This window comes from Cibotium barometz, chromosome 19 (genome assembly GCF_041138505.1).
Source record: "Cibotium barometz isolate CiBa-2024 chromosome 19, ASM4113850v1, whole genome shotgun sequence".
NCBI lineage: Eukaryota > Viridiplantae > Streptophyta > Polypodiopsida > Cyatheales > Cibotiaceae > Cibotium > Cibotium barometz.
In genome coordinates this window covers 31,685,758-31,710,149 of record NC_141064.1, presented here as the reverse complement: position 1 = coordinate 31,710,149, position 24,392 = coordinate 31,685,758, and the positions used below count along the sequence as shown (strand labels likewise).

At 44.9% G+C, this 24,392-nt stretch overlaps 1 protein-coding gene across 2 annotated transcripts; it reads right to left on the bottom strand.

Annotated features, from left to right (window-relative positions):
• LOC147628459 (uncharacterized) lies at window positions 1-23,479 on the bottom strand. Of its 2 annotated transcripts, XM_086813607.1 has the most exons (9): window positions 23,339-23,479; window positions 23,144-23,262; window positions 22,345-22,402; window positions 8,884-9,033; window positions 2,629-2,830; window positions 2,005-2,050; window positions 1,547-1,661; window positions 1,256-1,328; window positions 1-639 (listed from the first exon to the last, which is right to left on the bottom strand). In XM_086813607.1, exons 1-9 carry the CDS (start codon window positions 23,388-23,390, stop codon window positions 387-389), a joined length of 1,068 nt encoding a protein of 355 aa, XP_086669733.1. In that variant the 5' UTR covers window positions 23,391-23,479; the 3' UTR covers window positions 1-386. The 2 variants fall into 2 exon arrangements, with proteins under 2 accessions (XP_086669733.1, XP_086669734.1); XM_086813608.1 differs by lacking the exon at window positions 8,884-9,033.
• Window positions 23,480-24,392: the final 913 nt, after the last annotated feature.

The following is a 24,392-nucleotide window of genomic DNA, read 5'->3' as shown; positions in this document are numbered from 1 at the left end:
TTATAATATAATTGGGATAGTCATTGACAAGCTACAAAAATGAGTAAAGTAATCAATTCATACTGACAAAAATCAACCAGAGACTGCCGGTTCAACGGAATATAGTTGCTTCTCAATGTAAGTTCTGCCACCCAAAGCAGAAGACATGGCACCAGATGTGAACAGGAGTGCTGTACACGTGGAGATCAATTCTTTACCTGTTTTCCCATAGTTGTAAAAAAGTGGGTGGGTGGTATTAGACAAAATTAGCTTCCATGCATGTACCACGTCCAAGGCATAACACCACGGAAAAGCAGGGTATAATGCTAGTGCGTGCACCACTGTTGATTTATGGAGCACCTTGGTACCAGAGGATATAATCGGAAGAAGCGAGAAGAGTTGTGAAGTTATCTTGTCTGCGATGAATGGGGTACCACAGGGGCCATTGTATCAATAGAATGGGGGCTTCTCTCGATTGAGAGACCAGCGCTTTGGTCCATCTCCGTTTTGATGAACACATTCCGCAGCGCTTGCCACGCCATAAATGTGACAGCAGATGCAGGTATGTACCACATCACACGAGGAAGACTTCCCTTCCAAAACCCAGGAAACCCTTCATTCCTCCATATGCTTCCCACAGCATCTTGCCATCCCTTATATCTGTAAAAATAAACAAAGTAAAATTTGGTGTTCCATCAGTGATTTTTCAAAACCATACAGCTACAGTAGAAAGAATCTTAGGAAAGCATAATTTTCCATAGCTACTGGGTTGCTACAATGCATGACGACTGCACAATAAAATAAGGTTGGGGCTCAAGTTTAAATTTTGATACCTGGTCTTTTTTTAATTTTCTTTTTTCTTTTTTCTTTTTTGGGAGGGGGCGGGGGGGGGGGGGGGGGGGGGGGGGGGATTTGGTTGGGTTTGTTGTTATCAAAGTACATTCCATCTGACATACCAAATGTTTCATGCTGTATCAGAGGGTTCCGTATATACGTACAGAATGCAATTATATAAATGTAGTTTCTATTGGTGTTAACCATATTATCCTAGATAGACACAATCAAACAAGGTCATGTGCGTCTTTTCAGATATGACTGAAGGGCGTGTTCACATATGTTAACTTCTAGTTAGACACATCTTATTCCATGCTGCAGATAGTTGAATCAGCTCTAAAGGTATAGCTTATTTCATTCCTTCAACAAGTATCATAACAAAAGCGTACTCCAGGTAGTTTCAGCTTCAAGAATCAAGTACTGATAAGATAAGAAACTTTACTGCTTTGTTGACCCTTGTACTTGAAGCCTTGTTTTGATCACGTCAAGAGGCGTTGTAAGAAAAGCGGAGAACCCTGGGTGGACCAAAAAAACCAACTTAGCATGAGTTAAGAACAGCCTTAATTAGCACAAAACTCATTCTAAAACCTTTATACATTAACTGTATAGCCACATAAACCCACTTTTTGGCACTAATGGACTGCTTAAGCATCAAAACGCAAGTGGCAACCCATAATCAAGCTTCAATAATATCAATTAAAACTGTTTTATTAGAATATAATTCAGTGTATACCTCCCGCAGCACCTCCTATTACAAGGTCTTCAAAACCAGTCATCGCAAACTCTCTTGCACTGGTTGGGTCTTTCCCTGACTTCACAATTTGTGCTAGGCCTTCATAAAACACAATCTATAGAGATTACAGAAAAAAGTCAAACAAGTCAAAGACGAAGCATCATCTGTGCAAGTAACTTTTTAAAGTCCTGACAGACATCCCCTGCCCATCAGAAGGCGGGGTTTGGACGGGGGAGGTCCCGTGCCCATAAGGAATGGGCAGGTGAGATCTCCAATTTTCACAAGCAAAGTTAATGTCTGTAAAAGCTCCTGAATATGAAGACAATATATTAATAGCTAATACGAAAATTTTAGATATATTTTATAGAATTTTGTATTTTTCTTTTCTTCTTAATAAGCAACATTGTATAAATTATAATTTTCTATTATTTAATGGTCACCAAAGGAAATGGCCCTACCATCAAACCAGCAAAAGGAACATCCCTTCCTAGTGTCGATGCAAACCTGTCACACCCAGATCGAATGAGTACCTTATTGAGCACTTAACTACATTAACTTGACTAATGAGGGAGCCCGTGGTCAAGCCACGGGTTTCTTTTCAAGCGAAAGCTTGAAAATATAGTAGTAAAAACAACGTTTTTACTACTATGTTCTAGAAATTTCAAATTTCTGTATAGATTGACTTTTATGGTCACTTTTACACTTTCATTATATAAATCTTCATGCCAGAGATGTGCCACTACTGCTTAAGCTTCTTTGTCCTTTTGTCCGTACATCCATCATTCATGTATACATGCATAGGGAATGTTTGCAGCTTTATATAAAATATTGGAAACATACATACATACATCTATGCATGCATGCATACATAGAAAATGATTGCAGTTTTGAAAATGATTTCATGCATACATACTTCTATGCATGCATGCATACATAGAAAATAATTGCAGTTTTGAAACCATTCTAAATCATTTTGAGAGCTTGCAGTTCAAAAGTCAAAAAAAAGTCATCCATTTGTTAATGATCTTCTACACACAATCCAAGAGGGGGAAGAGGAGGAACAGAAGGGGGAGTTCACTTACCCTGTATACAAACCTCTAAACCCCTCCTGCTCCACAATGGAAATTGCAGCATGGGAAAACTTTCTGTAATACTGAGCTTCCGTGACCCCAGAGCTTCCTGCCTTAGCCATCCTTGCCTCCCAATTATGTGGTGATCCCTGGATCTGCATTCGTTGCTTGATAACTTCACAAGGAACATAAATGACAGAACCGACTGTATCTCCTGAATCAGGAGGAAAAAAGAACCATTATGCATCCATAATCATGCAGCTCACAAGAGAATATACCACGACCTCATTACGCAATAATGTGGCTCCTATTCAAATGTTGAGACAAAGCAATTCCATAATTCAATACGGAACGGTAATCCACGTCATCATGCCACATCACTCATATGTATAGACATTAGCTATACTCTTATTTGCTGTAAATGGGAGGTTGGATGTGTGAATCCAAAAACCTTCCATATGTGAAATTTCCACTTTCATGGTGGCCAATTCTTCAAGTTGATAAGAGTGTTCCTATCGACACAAAATGCAAATGCAAAGTTTCTCTTGGTTGATTTAATTCCTTAAGTGTTACACAGCATAATATTCTCATCCTTGGTGCATATGTATATACCAAGTTAACATTATGAAAATGCAGTACTGATGCACTCAAACTTTAGCTCTTTTAGGTGAGCCATTGTCAATTATTATGTTAGGAAGTTCACTGTAATAAATACAGCCTACAAGAGTACAACTAGTGACATTAAAGCCTGATCCACACATTTACGCTTTGACTTTTTTGAGCTTGTTTGTGAAAGGTACATCACTACCTTTACACCTTTGGTGTTTCATGGCCTGGAACTTCTGCACTCAATGCCTTACTCTCCATCTTTACCTAGATTCTAGGTCTCCCTAAATCTGCTCCTTGATTCTTGCGGAGGTCGTTGCCCCTTTGACTTTTGCCTTGTGGTTACTTTATGGATTTTATTCTCTCTTTTACAAGAGTGTGTGCATATGCCTTGTGCTTTTTGTGTCTTCGATAAGGCTTGTTCTCCAACACTCCCCCTCAAGCGTTATCCTAGGACATGCTTCATTTGGATTTAATCTATGCCTATGACACCTTGTGGAGTTTTATGGTCAGGAACTTGCTGGTTGCCAAGGGTTTGTGGAGGTATGTCAATGGGGATGAGCCCCGTCTTGCAGGAAATGCACTTGCCACTCCTGGCAGAGGTGCTTAGCAGGCTCCAGCACTTGCTCCTACCATAGGAACAGAGAAGATAGGATGCACATCATGCCCATGCCATAGCTTTGATATCTGGAAATTTGTTAAGAGATCAATTATTCCACACATCCAGTCATGCTAGACTTCACAAGGGATGTGGAGTGCCTTGCTTGCCCCACCATGGCTACTAGGGTCATACATACATGAGCTAGCGAGGGTCTGGATTTTACAATACGAGGGTGGTGCGTTGCTATCCAGCAGCAACCATATTCATTTCCTTGATAGTGCATAAAATTCATTTCACTGTCGAAACGATCTATTTTGGAACGAAACGTTTCAACTGTGGATAGGTGCACAATGAAACAGTAGATCAAAACGATCATATGCATAAAAATTGAGAAGATATTGCCATAATGTCACCATTGAAGAAAGGAGGATGGTTAAAACATAAAAAAGAGAAGACAACAAAAGAGAGAGACAGAAAAGAAGGGACGTGAAAGACTTAAAAATATAGAGAGAGGTTAAAGCATAGAAAAAATCACAATTTTTTGTTCCGCATGAAACGAAATGGTTTCAATGATGCGCATGAAGCATTTCAACGCCAAAACGCGAAACAAGTTTCAAGGCCACCGAATCGAGTTTCATGGTGACCATGCCTCACTCCCAAACATGTGTGCACACACACGTCCACAGTGTTTCCAAGCGTCCCCAGAGCCCATGGACAATCACAGGCAGAGATACCAGGCATTGTCCAAGCAGCCAAGACAAGTCACTCATGCATGTCAAAACACACACAAATGCTTTATGCATAATATTCTGGATTCCATCTCCCAACTTATTCACCCGTCTCGAGCACCGCCCATACAAGTATAAAGAATGCTCACCAGGGTGTCTTCATTAGCATGCCAGGTCCACATGCACTCAGCCATGCCAGGAACTCACACTAGGATATCAATCCTTCCATGGAGCCCTTCCACATGTAACAAACCATGCCAGGAGCTCACATCAGGATCTCAATCCTTCCATGGAGTCCTTCCACACGTAACAAACCATGCAAGGAGCTCACACTAGGATCTCAATAGTCAATCCTTCCATGGAGTCCTTTCACATGTATTAAACCATGCCTGGAACACACACCAAGGTCTGTACCTACCCTTTCACGGTGTTCCTCCACATGTGTAGTATCAGAAATATGATAGTTTGGACACAGATTTTCAGCTTATTTGGGCTGATTTGAATGGTGGTACTGCTGTCCCATCTTACTCGATACGAGATGGTTTTCAGATGATGCAAAACCGCATTTGTGTGGTCCAAGAGTTGTGCCACAAGGTTATGGAAGAGTGTCATGCTCCTCCATATGTAGGTCATCGTGGCTCGCTACCACACAAGCTTTGGTAAGATATTTCTTTTGGCCAACTTTATACAGGGATATTGAAACTTATGTTCAGGAGTGCATGGTGTCTCAGAAAGTCAAATTTGACAAGCACAAGACCCTTGGTTTGCTTCGTCATTACCCATTCCACAGGAACCATGGGAAAGCATTGCCATGGATTTCATTATGGATTTGCCGAGATCGGTACATGGTAATGATGCCATATGGACTATCATTGATCGCTTTAGCAAACATGCACATTTTATTCCTGTGAGAAAAACAATCAAGCCAGAGCACATGGCAAAGTTGTTCATGGCTCAGATTTTCAAACATCATGGCATGCCCAAATCTATTGTGATAGAGATCCTCGGACCACTAGTTTATTTTATTTTTTTCCGAGAAAAAGATCCTTCAATTAGTTAAAGAAAAAACAGCCACAGAGGGCTAGATACAACCACAAAGGGCTACATACGAACTCGCCTCATTGGAGAGCGGAAATCAAACGATCATGAGAGGAAGAGCCCCTTCTCCTCCGGTTGGCCGCTCTGTGAGGAGAAGGCTATCTCATACAGGGGGAGGGAGGGGAAGGGGGACAACCACACAGGAGATCTGTAATGCCAAATGGGGTCATCTCTATCTGTGAAGAAAGGGTCAAGCCTCCAAAGTCGCAAGAAAGCTTCCCGTTGCTTACACATGCGGTCTGAACCTCCCTGTAACTTCTCCCACTGACCGCAGAGGGTGTGAATGATATCCAGGCATATGCTCCTAATGGTCTCCCCCGGCAAAGTGAGGGTACCCTCGATGGCCTCACTGCATCTAGAATACCAAATGTACCAAGCCGCTATGCTACAACAAATCTCCCATCTCTGGCATGAGCCTGGCCGCCATTCGCCTGGGACTATGACTGGTACTACTGCAATACGATGGTGAGAGATCTGAAGGCCAGGCATATGCTCCTAATGGTCTCTGCCGGCAAAGTGAGGGTACCCTCGATGGCCTCACTACATCTAGCATGCCAAATGTACCAAGCTGCTATGCTACAACAAATCTCCCATCTCTGGCATGAGCCAGGCCGCCATTCACCTGTAGGTGGGACTATGACTGGTACTACTGCAATACGATGGTGAGAGATCTGAAGGCCTAGCCCTACCGCATCCTCCTCATAAGCCCTGACCACTCCAGCCTCTGTGACCCAAGCGACAGTGCCCCATGTGATGATCCGGGTTGATGCCTTGTCCATAGCAAAGATGCGGAGAATCCTTTGCCAAATCTGTTGAGCCTTCAAGCAAGCCGTTGGTCGACCACCAACTGCCAGCCAAGTACCGACCGCTAAACTCCTATGTGCCATCAACCAAAGAAAGAGGGTGATCTTTCTAGGCCGAAAGTTGTCCCACAACCTCCTCCATAAATCTAAAAGTAAACGCTGTGAGAGGCCTTGAGACTGCCAATGTGCTGCTGGTGTGCCATCTATCTCGAGCATCCTGATCTTGCAGCCTAGCCTCACAGTATATGCAAAGAAGGGGGCATCCAAAGTCTCCTCCCAATCCGTTGGATCATGCCAAGTCCACTCTCCCGGATCCTACTGAAGGCGCGTGAGAGGTCGGCACTCCCATATCCATAGCCATCATAATCTCTCACTGGCCACCTTGGCCGATGCTAGATCAATATGCCATTCCCGTGCCCGAAAACCAATCACCCTCTGCAAGGTGCAGCCACTAAAATCCTCCAAGGGAAGCTCAAATCTCTGTAATCTGCCATGGAATCCAATAGAGAAAGTGAGCAGACCACTGTCCTCATCTACTCCGTGGACCGCCACTAGGATATCGTGTCTAGTAAACACACCTAGCCACACTGGGGGAGTCAGCCACTCATGAGGGATAGCTGAGTCAATGTCAATGCTAAGCCTGTCTCTTCCCGGATCCCTGTCAAGCCTCTCTCTTGCACCTCCGGGGGTAACTGCCTGAAGGCAATCCAATCTCCAAGAGACCTGGCTACAAATCTATCCTCAAAATCCAAGCTAAAACCACGGGCTCGCATCTATGTGAAGATCCATCTGGTACTCTGCGGCCAAGGGCCCCCAAGACTCGGAGTGCGGGCTGAAATCCGGGCCAACAGGAAATCTTTCCAGGGCTCACCACCGGGAAGGAGGCCTCTAACAATCAAGTGGCTATGAATACCCGGGTCACTGAGGCCTAGCACCCCTCTGCTACGAGGCTGAATAGTCTCTCCATGCCACCTTAGCCCTAGTTGGCCTCCCATCACTTTTGGCCCATAAGAAATTCCGAATCAATCACTGTACTGGCCAATACATGCCCGAGAAAAGGCCCAACACGAAGTGATGGACCACATGGTGGCAAGAAGTACCTAGTTCGCCACGGCCCACCACCACCCTGCCTGTTAGGGAGAGCCTCTCCGAGCCCCAATATAGAAGCTTCTTTTGAATACTCAAAAGAAACGGGGCGAGCTGCTACTTGGGAGACATATCAATGCCAACCTGGTAACCGAGATCTCGAACTAGAGTGCCCCTTGGGATCTACTGGAAATCCTCAACTGGTCGCCAAGTCGGGGCGGGTGCTAAGCCTACCCAAAAACCACACGCCTTGTGCCAGTTGATCTACGCTCCTTATGTGTGGCAGAAAACCTTGATCGCCTCCGCAAATCTCCGAACTCTGAGTCCAACAACTCCTCCTACATGAGAGGGGAAGACGCAATCCCTGAAGCCCTGTCTCCTGGGCGAAGAGAAAACTACTCATGGCCTCGACAACGAATAGGAAGAGGCAAGGTTAAGTTTGTTGAGAGTTTGGCAATCCACACACATGCCGAATGCTCCATCCTTTTTTTGGACATTGGCGGGCAAAAATCACGAGGAGCTTGGCCATACTAATCCCTTCTCCCCAAAAGCTCATTCCCTTGTTTTATTGTCTCACATCAGTAATACATTATTGTTTTCTATCTCTACTTTTGTGCAGTTTTGAGTTTTAAAGTTTTGAACCCAATAAGATCCTACTTTTTGTAAGTGTTATCTTGCATACACCGCACGATGTATCATCTTACATATCCCAACTCTCGTGGTGGTGCAACCCCAACAAACAAGCGAACCCCAACAAACAACCCGCTCAAGGGGATTACATTCGCAAATTCTGAGGAGAGACCTTTCCCATCAAGGTATTCACATGCATGAGGCAAACATATCCATAAGGCAACCGTTTGCCACCTCTGCAATCGGATTGTTACAAATGGCAAGGTTATATCATTTCCCAAATAGATGCTACCAGGTAGCAAATTTCGTTCTCACTCAGATACATGCATTTCTCCAGAGGGTGTTACCTTACTTAAAATCTCATTGACACCAAAAGTCTACTCCTCCGCTTCCTCTCTTCATCTATAGGATAAACCCCAATCTTTCACCTGCATGCAACCCACAGTTTCTAAGGCTGGTTTTACATAAGCAGCAGGGACCCGTCTAGGCCGTCTGTCAATGATGGATAGACAATCTCTAAAAAAGCTCCAGGACCACTTTCGAAATTCAGTTGCTGATGCTTTTTAAGGAATATACAAACAAGAAACTGCAAGACGTCACCACCAAAACCTGCTATAAGAACAACTGCTAACGATTTGTAACAAAATGACAACCATCATAAGCTACAAAAAGGTTGAAACAAAAGACACCACCCACAGGACTAAACAAGACATACCAAGAGCGCCTGCACAGAATTGTGAAACAGGGCCAGCAAGAGCCGGATGTCTCTCATTTATCCATGATTTTGTGAGCTCAATTAAGCCAAAATAGGTAGCTCCAGTTGCAAAAGAGCCCGTCATTCCTGCTGCAATCCCTCGATACAAGCCTGCCAGACAGAATAACACTGATTCACATGTTTTTTCTATCCTGATCAAGACAAGAACTAATTTACTGAGATTTACTACAAAAGAACTGACATGCCAACCCACCGAGGGTGATACACAACCACATATAAGGCACGCATGTGCAAGTCTACTTCCAAATTGGACATAGTCTAACCTACCATGTCACTGTATTGCACATGACCCCACTCGAGCTATTTCTACTATGGACCTACTCCCAATGTGCGTGCACGTGTGTGTGGTACACACAAAAATACACACGGTGCATTGCATGCTTCAGATTCTGTGAAGCGAGCAGCCATCAAGGACCGGCTGCCTGGAACAGCTGCATGGACACAGGCCCACCAAGACCAGCAGTGATGGGCGATGATCAGACAGCCCCAAACTTGGGCAGCAGACACCCACATACAGTGGACAGGCCCAATGGGGCAGCAGGCTGAATGGCAGACAGGCTGGGCTGCTGTGGCTGTCTGTAGATGGTCTCAGCAGCCCTGGCCAGGCAACCTGCCATGGGTGTTACATCCAGAACAGGTGCACAGTAGCGCGGGGTCTGGCTGGGGGCTGGACATAAGAGCTCCTGATGGGGAGATATCCCTAACGCGGGAAGAGCCTTATAAGTGGAGGCGTCGTTATAAGTAATTATAGGGTTAAAATCTTATAAAAGAATTGGGGCTAATTATAAAGCCCAGTGGCCTATATAAGTGGAAGCTAGGCTGGTGTGACATCGTTGAAAATGGCCCATCGGGGCTGTTCACTGGGACGACACATGTAGCCTCGTAGGTCATGCTGCGGGGGAGCTTCTCCAAGGATGTAGCTATGGCCTCTAGCTCAGGGGAGAGTCCAGGGGCTCTATGTAGCTATGGCCTTAAGCCTCCCTCCCTACATAGTTTCTTGTCAGATAGTTCCCAAGGCTCGGTCTAGGAAGACCTATATCTGATGCAAAATGAAACCTTGGGAGTGGTGATCATGGGCATGGCTAGGAAGCCATGGGTTCTCCAAGAGAGGGAGAAAGCAAACCCTGACATGGTTATGGGGTACCTTATGTGCACAAATCGCACAAGAAAGAGGGAGTGGGTGGGCCAAAGCCAGCCGTGGTGGCTACTCAAGGCGGCGGCCAGGCTAAGGCCAGCCGTACTTGGCTGTATGGGGCACCCAACCAGCCATGCCTGACTGTGCTGTGGGTGGGGCCTATGGCAAGACAGTCCCCGTGTTCACACAGGGCAGCATAAACAGTCAGCCACCTATGCCTACAGCCAGGTACACAGCATGTACGGCAGCATGGTTCATGTGCAAGGGTGTCAAGCTGTAAGAGGCCTCCCACGCCTGTCTAACCAAGATCTTCTAAACACAGTCCAAACAAGATTAGAGAAAGCTCACCACCCAACCATAGGATCAATGCTTCGATCCACCCCTGAGCCAGGGGCCAAGGCTCCACTACACAGCTACATACCAGTCAGCACTGGCATCACATACCACCAGTGCTTGCCCACAAGGGCCCACAGCAAGACTTTCTCTGATCTGCCATGTCCTCCGCAAGAGTAGAAACTCTGGTCAGGCACAGACCCATCAAAAGTGCACCGCACGACTCACTACACAACAATAACCCCCAAGGCACCACTCGTATATTGATAACTACCGCTATAAATAGCTAACCTACTATAGATAGCCAATAGCCAAGTTTTATTAATTCTAAACCTTAGCCCTTTGCATCTGCTTGCTATCTCCTAATCCCACCTGCCGGACCGAGGATGATTGGTCTTTTGGACAATAGTGCGAAGCATATCCTCCAAAACCTAATTCGCTCTCTACGTCATGCTAAGGATGATCAAAGAAACTCAAACTCAGCTTGGTCTCAAATTTCTAGAAGACCAACTGCCATACGTGTCCAATAAACTTGGAGTCTCTATCACTCACTATGTCACAAGGTAAACCATATAACCTGAAAAGCTGCTCAACAAAGTCATGTGTCAATTCACAAGCCATTACTGTTTTCCTTGTGGGTAAAAATCTTGCCATCTTTGGCAATCTGTCTACCACCACCTAAATGGCATCATGCCCTCTACGAGTGCATGGAAAACCGGTGATAAAATCCATCGAAATACTCTCCCATTTATTGTAAGGGCCTACTCTTTGTTCCTACTGTTTTCCATGTACATCTACTAAACATTAGGGTTTCTCAGAGCCTAATAGTGGTATCAAAGCTACACGTTCATTCTACCTCGAGCGTTCACACCCAATTTTTTTTGTTGTCCATATAGCTCGTACCCAACCATATATCCTTGCACTACCTCATACATGTTCGTACATCTATGCGAGCTCGTACCCGACCGTACATCCTCGCATACACGTCTGTATGCATGCACAAGCCTGTACCCAACGTACATCTTTGTGTCGTCGCGAACTTGTTCATATTTCCATATCTCCTCACGTGACACCCGCACAATTGACGTACTTGCAATCCGTACGGTTTGTACCATCACTAACTGCTTGCATTTGTACCTGCAAATTTCAAAATTTGGAGCTTTCTGCAATTACAACACAAATTGGAACATTCAATCTTCAAGGTAACAAAATCTTTCATCAATTCTACTTTCAACTATCAATTTCTCTCCCTATAGGACTTTTCTACAGTTGAATGCCACAAGGCAATTTGAAATGTTTTGCAAGGGAAAGTTGACAAAAACCATTTCATAAATTATGTGCATCGTTACTCGTGCATTTGCAGTTAGAGATGGCATAAAATGTTGGAGACATATTAGGTGTATTGGCATAGGAAGACAAGCTTGACGGGAGTAATTACTCCATGTGGAGGTTTTTGATAAAAAAAAACGTGCTTGTGTTCAAGAGCCTATGGGTTTTTGTGAGCGGGAATGATATTGATCCTACAAACATTGCGCCTAGCACGCCTCAAATCACTGATATTTATCCACACTGAAACGGCTCAATGAGGAGAGTTGTAAAACTGGTTCAAGATTCACAGCTTCCAATCAAGAGAGAATACATCACATAGCATGCAATCGGGACTTGGGAGAGAGTGCATCACATGCTAAACGGTGTGCACCTGAAGCTGGTTTTCCTGTAAAGGACTATGATTGCTCGTAAGAATGCAAGATCAAAGTGACGAAGGAGTATGTTGATATCTAAAAATGAACCACCTCAACCTTGCCCTCCTAAGAGGGGAAAAAAAAGCAATATGCAAGGTGAAATGCTAAAAACGAAGGTGTCACATGCGAAAGCTCTAGGAGTCTTCTTTCAACCCTAAGCATTGCATAGGAACTCTTGATGCAAGAACAATCAACATAGATAGAGAAGAGAGAGAGAGAGAGAGAGAGAGATGGCTATGTATTCAACTCCAAGAGCCTATAAAAGGCATACTATTGCTCATTGTTAGTTATCTCTCTCTTGATGGGGAGAAAACAGAATTAGGGTTAGGTCATGTGTGGGAGACATACACAGAGAAGCAAGGGGGAGAGAGAGAGAGAGTTGTGGGGATAAGTCAACTCATCAAGTGAGTGTGTGACTCCCCTATCACACATGTATATTGCACTAGTACACATAGTGCACTTAGTACATTAAAAGTACTAAGTGTACTATGTACTATAACTTATGGGCTTGTACACACTATAAGGGTGGGCATAACGCCTTTACCCCAACAACCTCCCACTTAAAGGCAAAGTGCCCTTAAATGAAGGAAAAGAAAAATCAGCATGTACATGATAATATACAAGGCCATATCAAGGCTGAAAATGGCCTCATCCAATGCCCATCAAGTGTCTGCAATGAGCAAACCGCTCCGGAGGCAAACTCTTTGTCAACAGATCAGCCGGGTTGTCATCCGTATGAATCTTAACAAGCTGAATTTGCTTGTTCTCTATCACCTCTCTGATGAAGTGATACTTCACATCCACATGCTTCGTCTTTGCATGAAAGACAAGGTTCTTTGCCAACTGGATGGCACTCTAACTGTCACAATGCAACAATGGAATATCCCCTGTATAGCCCAAATCAACTACTAACCGAGATAGCCATAATGCCTCCTTGCAAGCCTCTGTGGCTGCAATATACTCGGCCTCTGTAGTAGATAAGGCAGTGCACTTCTGCATCCTGGATATCCATGACACAGCACCTCCTGTGAATGTAAACACATAACCAGTAGTAGACTTCCGGTTATCTGGATGACCGGCATAATCCGAATCCGTGTAACCATGCACTAATGCATCCTGTTTGCCAAAGCAAATGCACAAATCCTGTGTGCCCTTCAGGTATCTCATGACACCTTTCACTGCTTCCCAATGCTTCTTGCCAGGGTTGGCCATGTATCTAGAAACCACTCCCACTGCAAATGCAATGTCCGGCCTAGTAGCAACCATGGCATACATGAGACTGCCACAAGCTGAAGCATACGGAATCTTGGCCATATCAGCCCTGTCTCTATCTGATTGTGGGCTGTCCATAGCACTGAGTTTCACATATGGAGGCAAAGGAGTACTAGCCTTCTTCCCCCCGTCCATATTGAACCTCTGCAAGACTTTGCCAATGTATTCCTTCTGAGACAAATACAACACATGCTGATTTCTGTCCCGAAGTATCCGCATACCCAAGATGTGATTTGCATCACCCAAATCCTTCATATCAAAGGTTTGATGCAGCCTCTGCTTCAAGGCATCCATCTCTTTACGAGATTTCCCGGCAATCAACATATCATCAACATACAAGATGAGGATCAATAGACTGCCATCCAAAGCTTTCTTGGTGTACAAGCAGTGATCTATGTCACTTCTCCTGAATTTCTGAGATTTCATGAATGTATCAAATTTATGATACCATTCTCTTGGTGCCTGTTTGAGCCCATAAAGACTCTTTTTCAGCTTGCATACAAGCTTCTCCTTTCCACTTACTGCATAACCCTCTGGCTGCTGCATATATATCTCCTCATGGAGATCACCATGAAGAAAAGCAGTCTTCACATCCATCTGAATCAAGTCCAGATCATCATGTGCAACCAAAGCTAACACAGCTCTAAGTGTGGTCATTTTGACCACTAGAGAGAAGATCTCATCAAAGTCCACACCATATTCCTGCTTGAAGCCCTTAGCCACTAACCTGGCTTTGTATCTTGGCTTTGCATCTGATGCAACTTTGAGCCTGTATACCCACTTGCATGGCAAAACCTTCTTGCCTGCAGGCAAATGCACCAACTTCCATGTTTCATTTTTATGCAGAGAATCCATCTCTGACTTCATGGCACGCTCCCATAGAGCCTTGTCTGCCCTCTGTAAAGCCTCTTTATAACATGAGGGCTCCCCACAGTCAGTAAGCATCAAATAGTCAACCCCTGGAACAAACCTGTCAGGGGCTCTGGAGGGTCTTGTGGACCTCCGTACCCAATGACCATCATTTGCAGGTTGCTGTCCAGCCTGCATATCACCCATTGGTGGCTCCTGTTCCATGCCATAAGGCTGAAAAATCATGCCCGATATTTCTTCTAACTGTGGTATATCCATAGGGATATCTTCTGCCATCTCTGGCTGTCCATTTGGACCATTTTCAGCACCATTTAAGGGCTGGTTTTCCTGCTGTAATGGCTGATTTACAGCCCTTTGTTGTTGTCCATGATGTCCATCATCATCAAAGATGACTCTGCCAGGCTCCTGTTGCCTTGCAGGCTCCTTATACATGCATGTTTCATCAAAAATGACATCATTGCTGCGTATGATCTTTCTATTCATGGGATCCCAAAGTCTATACCCCATTTCACCTCTGTCACCATATCCTAGGAATATGCATTTGTGAGACTTAGGATCAAGTTTGGTGCGCATTTCCCTGCGTATGTGCACGTACGCAACGCAACCAAACACTCTCAAGTGCTTGTATGACGGAGGCTTCCCTGTCCATACTTCTTCTGGCACTTTCCCACCAAGCCTCGTGTTAGGTGACCTGTTTATAAGGTGAACAGCTGTCATAACAGCTTCAGCCCAAAAACCATGAGGTAATGCAGCATGTGACAACATAGAACGGACCTTCTCCTGAATGGTCCTGTTCATCCTCTCTGCTGTCCCGTTTTGTGGAGGATCATAAGGAGTAGAGAGCTCCCTCTTGATGCCTTTAGCATCACAAAAGTCCTGAAACTGTTTGGACGTGTACTCTCCACCATTGTCGGAACGCAAAGCTTTCAGTGTTTTGCCAGTTTGATTCTCAACAAGAGCAACAAACTTCTCAAACACTGAGAATGTATCACTCTTCAAACGAAGAGGATAAACCCACACCTTGCGTGTGGCATCATCAATAAAAGACACAAAATATTTTGCCCCTCCCAAAGAAAGCTGAGGCATCTCACATACATCTGTATGCACAAGCTCTAACTGAGCATCTTTCTGTCCAAGAGCTTTCTTGTGGGGGCACTGTAGTTGCCTACCATATATACAATGCTCACAAAACTGAAAACTTGAAAACTTTAGAGAAGGCAAGTAACCCAAACGAGACAATTGCTCCATTCCTTTGGCACTCATGTGTCCCAACCGGCTATGCCACATAGAAATTTCCGGCAGCTCGATTGCATTTACATTAGCATGGTGACAAACACCTGCATGCATGAAATAAAGAGTGTCCACCTTAGAGCCTCTGGCAACAACCAGTGAGCCCTTACTAATCTTCCACTTTCCACTACCAAATGTGGTAACATAATCAGCATCATCAAGCTGTCCAGTAGAAAGCAGATTCTTCTTGATCTCAGGCACATGCCTGACATCATGGAGCATAAGCTGTGAGCCATCTGAAAATACAAGCCTCACATCACCTCTGCCAAGAATCTTGCATGCATGGTTATCACCCAAATAAACCACTCCTTCATTGCCAGCAGTGTACCTGACAAACAAGTCTCTGCAACCTGTGACATGAAAGGAGGCACCTGAATCAATGATCCATGAGTGCATACCATGACCACCTGTAAGAAGTGAATGGGCATCAAGTGAAGAAGTAAATAGGACCTCATCCTCACTGCCACCTGCATGTGACACATTGATTTCTTCGATCTTGACTCCACTTTTGCCCTTTGGCTTTACATCTTTGGCTTCATCCTTCTCTTTGTCTTTGCCTTTTCCCTTTTCCTTTTGATCATTTTTCCATTTGTAGCATTGCTTTTTGATGTGTCCCTTCTTGCCACAATAATGGCATTCCAAATCCTTTTTGGAGCGAGACTTGCTCCTTCCCCTTTCTTGGCTTTTTCCCCTTTGTTGGGATCTCCCACGTGCATTCATTGCATTGGACTTTCCAACAGAGTTGTTTTTCCTGTTCATCTCTTCTTGAAGAAGAGCACCCTCAACATCTGCATATGACAGCATAGCATTCGAATTGCTAGTGGCTGTCCTGAATGTGTCCCAACTCTCTGGCAAAGTGCATAACAAAAAAGTGGCTTTGAACTCATCGTCCATTGCCAACTTTTGATTAATGACTTGGCTGACAATACCATTAAACTCATTTAAATGGGCTGTCATAGACGCCCCTTCCTTCATCTGAAGGCCTATGAGTTTCTTCAACCAATACACTTTGCTTGAGGCACTTTGTTGGGCATACAAGTCCTGCAATCTCTGCCACATTCCCCAAGCTGTCTTCTCTTCACGAATGCTGAACAGTAATGAGTCTGACACAGACAACATGATAGTAGATCTTGCCAGCTCATCCATATCTTCCCACTCTTCAGCTGTAAGAGAAGCGGGCATTACACCCCTTTCTTTGATAGGCTTGTGCTGCTTTTTTTGGAGCAACACATTGTAGCACTGGGTTTGCCAAATATCATAATTATGCGAGCCTTCAAGCTTCTTGATGTGAAGCAATGAAGAGCTCTCACCTGTGGTTGCCATAGCAAAATGCAACCTGTAAATGCCTGACTCCCTGCAAAATGTGCAAACACTGCACCAAAAGCACACAAAGTGCTCACAGTTTTTCTCCCAAGCTTTATCTCCCACTGCGGAAGCAAGAATGCAACTTTTCTCCCACTTTATGTGATGAAAACACCAAAATCTGGTTGCTGCAGATTTTGGACAGCACCTTAAATGTGCTCTTTTGCCCTTCCAAAGTACTGTACAACAGTACCAATTGCTCACAAATGATGTACCAAACCTGTACCGGCAAGTACAACAGCTGAAATTGAACCTTTTGGTCACTCAAAACAGTGTACAGCCATGCCAAAACATGCACAAAGCTGTGCCAAATCTGTACCAGCAAGTACAATAGCAATAAATGCTCTCCTGGCTGTCCAAATGAGTGAAAATCAGACTTTTACAGTCCTGTACACTGGATAAAACAGTCCCGAACAGAAATTGGGCAAAAGCCCCTTGACTGCAAGCTGATTTTTGAGGATTCAAGGCATAAATGTCTTGCCTGCTGCTTTGCCAAGCTCAACAAGCATGAAAACTTGAAAAGCCCCTTGATTTAAGATCAATTTCTTATCATACATGGTACATTGACGCACATGAAGGCATCCAGAGTGTTCACGATGCTTCCCCCTGGCCACATATACACCAAATACATGAAAGCATCAAACGCGATTGCCTGCATGCAAATCAACCAAATCGGCACAAAAGCCCCTTGATTTGCACTGCAATTTGCTGCAATTTGCTGCAATTTTGCCCAAATGTGCAATTTTTCACATCATACAGCATGTATGAGTGCTTAATTGCACAATTACATCAAAAACCCCAAATTTCGACATCCAATTTCCTGCAAATTGATCCTGATTTGACCAATTTCCTGCAAATTGATCCTGATTGTGACCAATGTCACCCAATTTTGCCAATTTTGCTCAAAATTGAGCAATTGGGCACCTGTACCTGCTCAATTGTTGATTGTACTTGCTCAATTGCAAATCCCAAAAAAAAATTGAGGCAAATACCTTGTAATTTCTGATTTTTGTTGCAGGAAAGGAGGGCGTCGATTTTGCTGTTGATGCTGCTGCTCGTCAGGCTTCTGTGCAGGTGGACACAAGGGAGTCTTGCCAAGCCTTGTGCAGAAGGCTGTGGCTTCTTTGACAACCGAGTCAGAGGCTTGTTTTGTTGCATTTGCAGAGGCGCCTCTGATTTGGTAACTGTTCTAGTTTCATCATCTGCCGGTTGTGCAGCACTACGATTCAGCAACGGCACGTGAGCCTGTGCGGAGGAAAAGCTACGATCTTTTGATGCCCTTCTGGAAAAGCCACCAGCCTGTGTATTCGCTCGCTGCTCACGCTGAAGGGCCACCCGCTTCGCCTGGCTTACTCGCTGCTGAGCGCCAACTTTGCTTCGCCTAGTAGTGCTGAACTGCAGATGACGTGATAGCCTTCGCTTCACGTTCGCCCGACGTATTCGCCTAGCGCTAGAACTCCACGTCGTTCGCCAACGCCTGGTAGCGCTTGCAGCTCGATTGTGTATCCGCTCGACTGCTCACACTCGACCTCCGCCTTCGCCTGTGTTGCTTTCGCCTAGCGCATCTACGCCCAGCGCTCGCTCACGCTTCGCCTGGCTGCTGATGTCTTCGCTTAGCACCAGTCTGGACTATACCAGGTATGCGCCTTGTGGAATGCTACACGTAGCTCGCTCCAAGGGGGTTTCAGCAGGCGACCAGTGTGACCCTCACAATCTCAGCCTCACACTTCACATTCAACTTCTGCACGCATTCTATAGACTGCAGAGCCGAGCTATGAAGGGCTGCCATGCGAGGAAGCAAGGAAAGAAACCCCCCTTGTCAACAGCGAAGCAGAGAAGGACACAATGAATAAACCTGCGGCTCGCCTTCGCAAGATGCTATCCCCAGCTTCATCAATGGAGAGAAGGGAGGGAGGGATCACTAAGGGCTCTGATACCAGTTGATGGGGAGAAAACAGAATTAGGGTTAGGTCATGTGTGGGAGACATACACAGAGAAGCAAGGGAGAGAGAGAGAGAGAGTTGTGGGGATAAGTCAACTCATCAAGTGAGTGTGTGACTCCCCTATCACACATGTATATTGCACTAGTACACATAGTGCACTTAGTACATTAAAAGTACTAAGTGTACTATGTACTATAACTTATGGGCTTGTACACACTATAAGGGTGGGCATAACGCCTTTACCCCAACATCTCTCGTATGGAGATCGGCCAGCCTACTGTCGACCAGCTCCATGGACATTCATAAATATTGATGACGCCGACTGCAAGTACACAACCTCCCAACACCTGGCTGACAAGGTTCTAGTCCACCTCTAGCCCTCCTCAAGCCACACCATATACTACTCCAATCTTGATGCAAATCAAAGATTAGCCTGGGATTAAGCATGTCCATGTGCATGCACATGACATCCCCTTCAACAAAACTTGATAATGGGATTCCAACCTTTGATCCTGGATGACTGTCATCATCCCCTGTCTCCACATATGGCCCCCCATACTTGTCATCTTTCCCTTCCTGGCAACCTTTTCACTAAAAACCTTGCCTTAGGTCTCTAAATCCACTCCAAATCTAATGTAGAGATCTATGCATCTAGTTCACTTTGTCCCCTTGCTTTCTTCCTTTGTCCCTGAACACAAACATGAATCCTTCTTCTTGAAACTGATCATGGCACCCTTGGCTCCACCCCTTGGATGAACTTCATCCCTTGCAGTGCTCTATAAAAGCTTTTGGGGCAACCCCAACTGGCTCCAACTCTCATGAAACCCTCCCCTTGCGTTTGCCTCACACCGCAACCAGCTTCTAGGGATCCTGACATATGTTGTGTTTCTCTCCTTGGACCTGTGCACTTCTTCTGGGACACCAATAGCACTTAGCATAGTTGAGCCCGATGCTGATACAATGTTGCATGGTCACCACACCAACAAAAGATCAAGACACGGGCAATGGTTTCGTCCATGCATGCTGCAGTAAGGGTGGGTGGGACATGGGCAACAACACTCCCTCACAATCAGCCGAAGCTCTAATACCAATGTCACATGCAAAAGCTCTGAGAGTCTCCTTTCAGCCCTAAGCATTGCATAGAAACTCTTGATGCAAGAACAATCAACATACACCGAATAGAGAGAGAGAGAGAGAGAGAGAGAGAGAGATGGTTGTGTATTCAGTATATTCATATGATACAAAAAGGTACATCAATCTAGCTGCCTTAGCAACCCCAAAAGTCTATCTAATGACCAAGAGATAACTAACAATAAGCAATAGTATGCCTTTTATAGGCCCTTGGTCCTTGGAGGAACTAATCAATTGGCCGGCTTGTTGTCAACCAATTCCATGGACATTCATAAATATTGATGATGCCGACTACAAGTACACGACCTCCCAACACCTGGCTGACAGGGTTCGGGTCCACCTCTAGCCCCCCTCAAGCCTATGTCTGTATACTGCTCCAATCCTGATGTTTATTCTGTTGCAAACCAGGGATTAGCCTAGGATTAAGCATGTCCATGTGCATGCACATGACAGATGTATGAGACCCCCCCAAAAAAAAGAATGAACAAAATGCTCTTGGGCGAGAAAACTAACCAAGAGCATAAAAAAAGAGATGACTTAAGTGCTTCTCAACGGGAAAGCACCTCCCTCCTTGATACTAAAATTTGGGTTTGCATTTTGTATTTGAACAAGGGCAGGAGTTCTCTCCGCATTTGTATTTTGAGGGGAGGTAGGACTTCTCTCCGCATTTGTACTTTGAGGGGAAGCAAGAGTCCTCTTGTGGTGTATGGGTGATTGTTCTTAGGTTATCATGACAATAGAAGGTCAAAAAGGTGAGAGATTCTTGATACAAGCAATGATACAAGCAAGGTAACGTTATAAGCCAGAAGGGCTAATTGTGAGAATCATGGAGTGACTTGAGGAGATGATTATGGATCTACATGAGCTACATAGTGATGTGCTCTCATTTTGAAGAGAGAATCAATTCAATAGGTCTTGATGCTTTGAGTCTTCGCATTGTTCCCCAACTTCTCATTGTTTTAATCTTTAACTTAGGATTTGGTGTTTTGTTATGATCCACCTACCTCTATAAATTTCAACTTGGTATTGGGAAATAGTTATGTGTTGAGCAAGTTTAATAGAGAGAGAGAGAGAGAGAGGACACGCTGAAGCAAGTGGGCAGGCAATGAGCGAACCTCCCTTGACACTTAGTGATTCCCCAGTGGGATGGTACTCATTTCTTGCAAAGGGTCAAGTTCTTAGGGTTGCTTGGGTAGTGCTTCCACCTTGCGAGAGCCTATTTTGCTCAGCATCCAGGCAGGCAACAGCTCCACCTATGGAAGCTTTCTTTTGTGCTCTTATGTAAAGCCAATCAAGTTTGAGCACAACCTCTCTTGTGAAGCCGGCACTAGCATCCACTTCCTCCTAAAATTGAAACAGGCTACAACAGAGAAAACGGGAACTTTTAAGACAGCATATTAGAAAATGTGAAGCCTCCAAGAAATGAATCATCGGTGTCTCGCACATCTCCCAAAAAACAAACCTTCAAAAGTAGTGGTTTCAATAAACAGCTTTAACACAACCTGAGTCAATAAGCAGGGGCGTAATGTAGATGTCCAGTTCCTCAGCAAGGGATACATCCAGATTGAGTTTGCCTCTGCCATCCTGGCAGAGACGACCTTGTTGTCAAGCTGCACTACGGAGCTCCAAGGTATACTTCGTCAAGTGGAAGCATGGGCGACATTTTCCAGTCACAGTTTGCTTCCTCAGCATCCCCAAGGAGTACCATGCTCTTCTACCAACAATTGAGCACTCTCTTGGCCAGGTTCTTGAGTTCCCCAGCAGCCACCGTCATGAGGACAGCCAGACTCTCGACCCTACAAGTCCTCATTGCCTCTCCAAAGAACCTCCCTTGACACATACTGGATAGTCCCATTTCTTGCAAAGGGTCGAATTCTTAGGGTTGCCTGGGTAGTGCTTCCACCTTGAGAGAACCCATTTTGCTCAGCAGTCCGATCACACAAGCAGGCAGCAGCTCCACTTATGCAAGCTTTCCTTTGTGCTCTTATGTAAACCCAATCAATGCTCTCATGTAAACCCAATTAACTTTGAGCACAGCCACTCTTGTTTAGCCGGCACCAGCACCCAATTCCTCCTCAAATTAAAACAGGCTATGACAGAGAAAATAAGGACTTTTAAGACGGCATATTAGAAAACGTAAGCCTCAAAGAAGTGTATCATCAGTGTCTCACACATCTCCCACAAAATCAAACCTTCAAAGTAGTGGCTTCAATAGAACTGCATAGCAGCTTTAACAAGAGCTGAGTCAATGGGGATAATTCTGTATAAGAAAGTTGTCCATGTATACAGCATGCATGTAGATAGGTAGAAGGTTTAGGCTTACCTCTCATGCCGTCAGTTTTGAGGACAACCTTGAGAACTTCTGTGAATTTAGTGCTTTCCTGAAACACATTTCAAACAAACGGACGACTATCAATAGATCTTGCCCACAAAATTCAAACTGAAAATCTGAGCATCAATGTAAACTTAGTGTTCATGTGTGTACACGCGCGTGGGTGTGTCAGTGTGGGTGTGGGTGTGGGTGTGGGGTTTGATATGTGTCATGCATCCTATGTCACATGTGATGCCATCTAACCCCAATATAGCGTGGAGGATTTATAAGCAAAGGAAATAAATGTTTTGCAAAGCAAAAAATTCATGTATGTATGCAAGTAGTTTGACCTGTCTCTCATTCATGTCACATGGGATGCCATCTGACCCTAATATAGCAGGAAAGACTTGTTGTAGGCAAAGTAAGTGAGATGCTTTGCAAAGCAAATGCATGGAGAACTAACGAAGGTTATGTTCATGCCTGCCTGTACAATGGCCTTTGTAGATAGCACTAATTAAAGGCCATGTATTTATGTGTGTACGTGTGTGTATATGAAGTACTTTGTCACGTTCACGCATGTATGTATGTACGTGCACACGTACATACGAAGGTATGATGTATGTGTGGGATATGTACTCAAAGGTCATGTTCGTGTATAGATGTGTGTATATGACTAATGGCCCTAATAAATATATGAACGATGTATGTGTGGGATATGTACTCAAAGGTCATGTTCGTGTATAGATGTGTGTATATGACTAATGGCCCTAATAAATACATGAACGGGACGGAGAGATGAAGATGACGGTACCTGGACTGTGGAGAGGAAGGAGCCCCCGCTTTGCATTCTGGTTTTGACTGTATCCACAGGATGCATTAAGCTTTCTCCCAGGGCGGCTGCAATTCCACCGCACACAAACTCCCGCCATGCTGTGATGAGAAGATAAGAGGCCACACATCAGAATACACACAGTCACAAAACCCTTACCACAGATAGGGGCCTTACCTTGACTGCGAGCATACGGAATCGACCCCGGGTGAGTATCTGCCATCACCATAGCTGAAACCGAGATGGCGACTATGCTGCAGGTATATGAAATGGTGCCTAATACCGTGTGTAAAAGTGGGAGACATGCGCTGAAGTCAAAAGTCCTCCCTAAATACTTAAACCCTTAGGCCGTTTCATACGAGGACAAACTCTTGGACAGGCCATGCCGCTCACCGGGGTTCCAAGGACGTTGAGGATTGGAAAAGCGTTTTTGTGCATGGAGAGTCTTTGATCAAATGGAAGGTCCACTCAACATATGTAAGATGGATAAGCCTTTTTCCGTGCTATGAATCCGCTTGATTTGTGTATGGACAGTTGTTGATCAAATGGTGTGCTCCACATTTTGAACATATGTAAGCTGGAATTGTTACTTGCACAAGAGGTTGTAGTTAATTTGGTCGTAACATTTTTGAGAGGGCATTCCACTACTCGGTGGCCTTGGGGGATTAGGGCTGGTTTATCTTGATTAAGCACATAGCATCTGGATTGATTAGCCATGCTAATTTTGGATCGTGGGCTTGCAACCGGTTTAATTAATTCCATGTGGAATCGAGATTAGTCAATTTAATCAGGCTTTAAAAAGACGTACCTGTGTCCACCACAACACCCCGATTAGAGAGCACTGGGCAAGGAGGTTGTAGGGGTGGGCTACAATGCCCATACTAGAGAGAGCAGTGGACTGTCATCAACACAGCAGGTAAGGTCTGCTGGAAGTGAGCATTTGCCAATAGCAGCACGCTCGCTCGCAACCATCATTAGATCACGCCCGCGCAACAAGTAAGGTCCGCTGGAACAATGCAGCCCCCTCGCTCGCACAGCCAACCGCCCTATCGGCCCCTATTAGTCACATTGGGGTAACAATGCGAAATGGCTAGTAGCCCCCTCGCTCGTAGCTATCCGCCCTATTATCTACCAAGCAGATTGCAACTGTTGGCCGTTGGAAATTAGAATGCAAAGAATAAATCGCAAACTGGCTAGCAACCCCCTCGCTCGCAGCCATCCGCTCGACAGA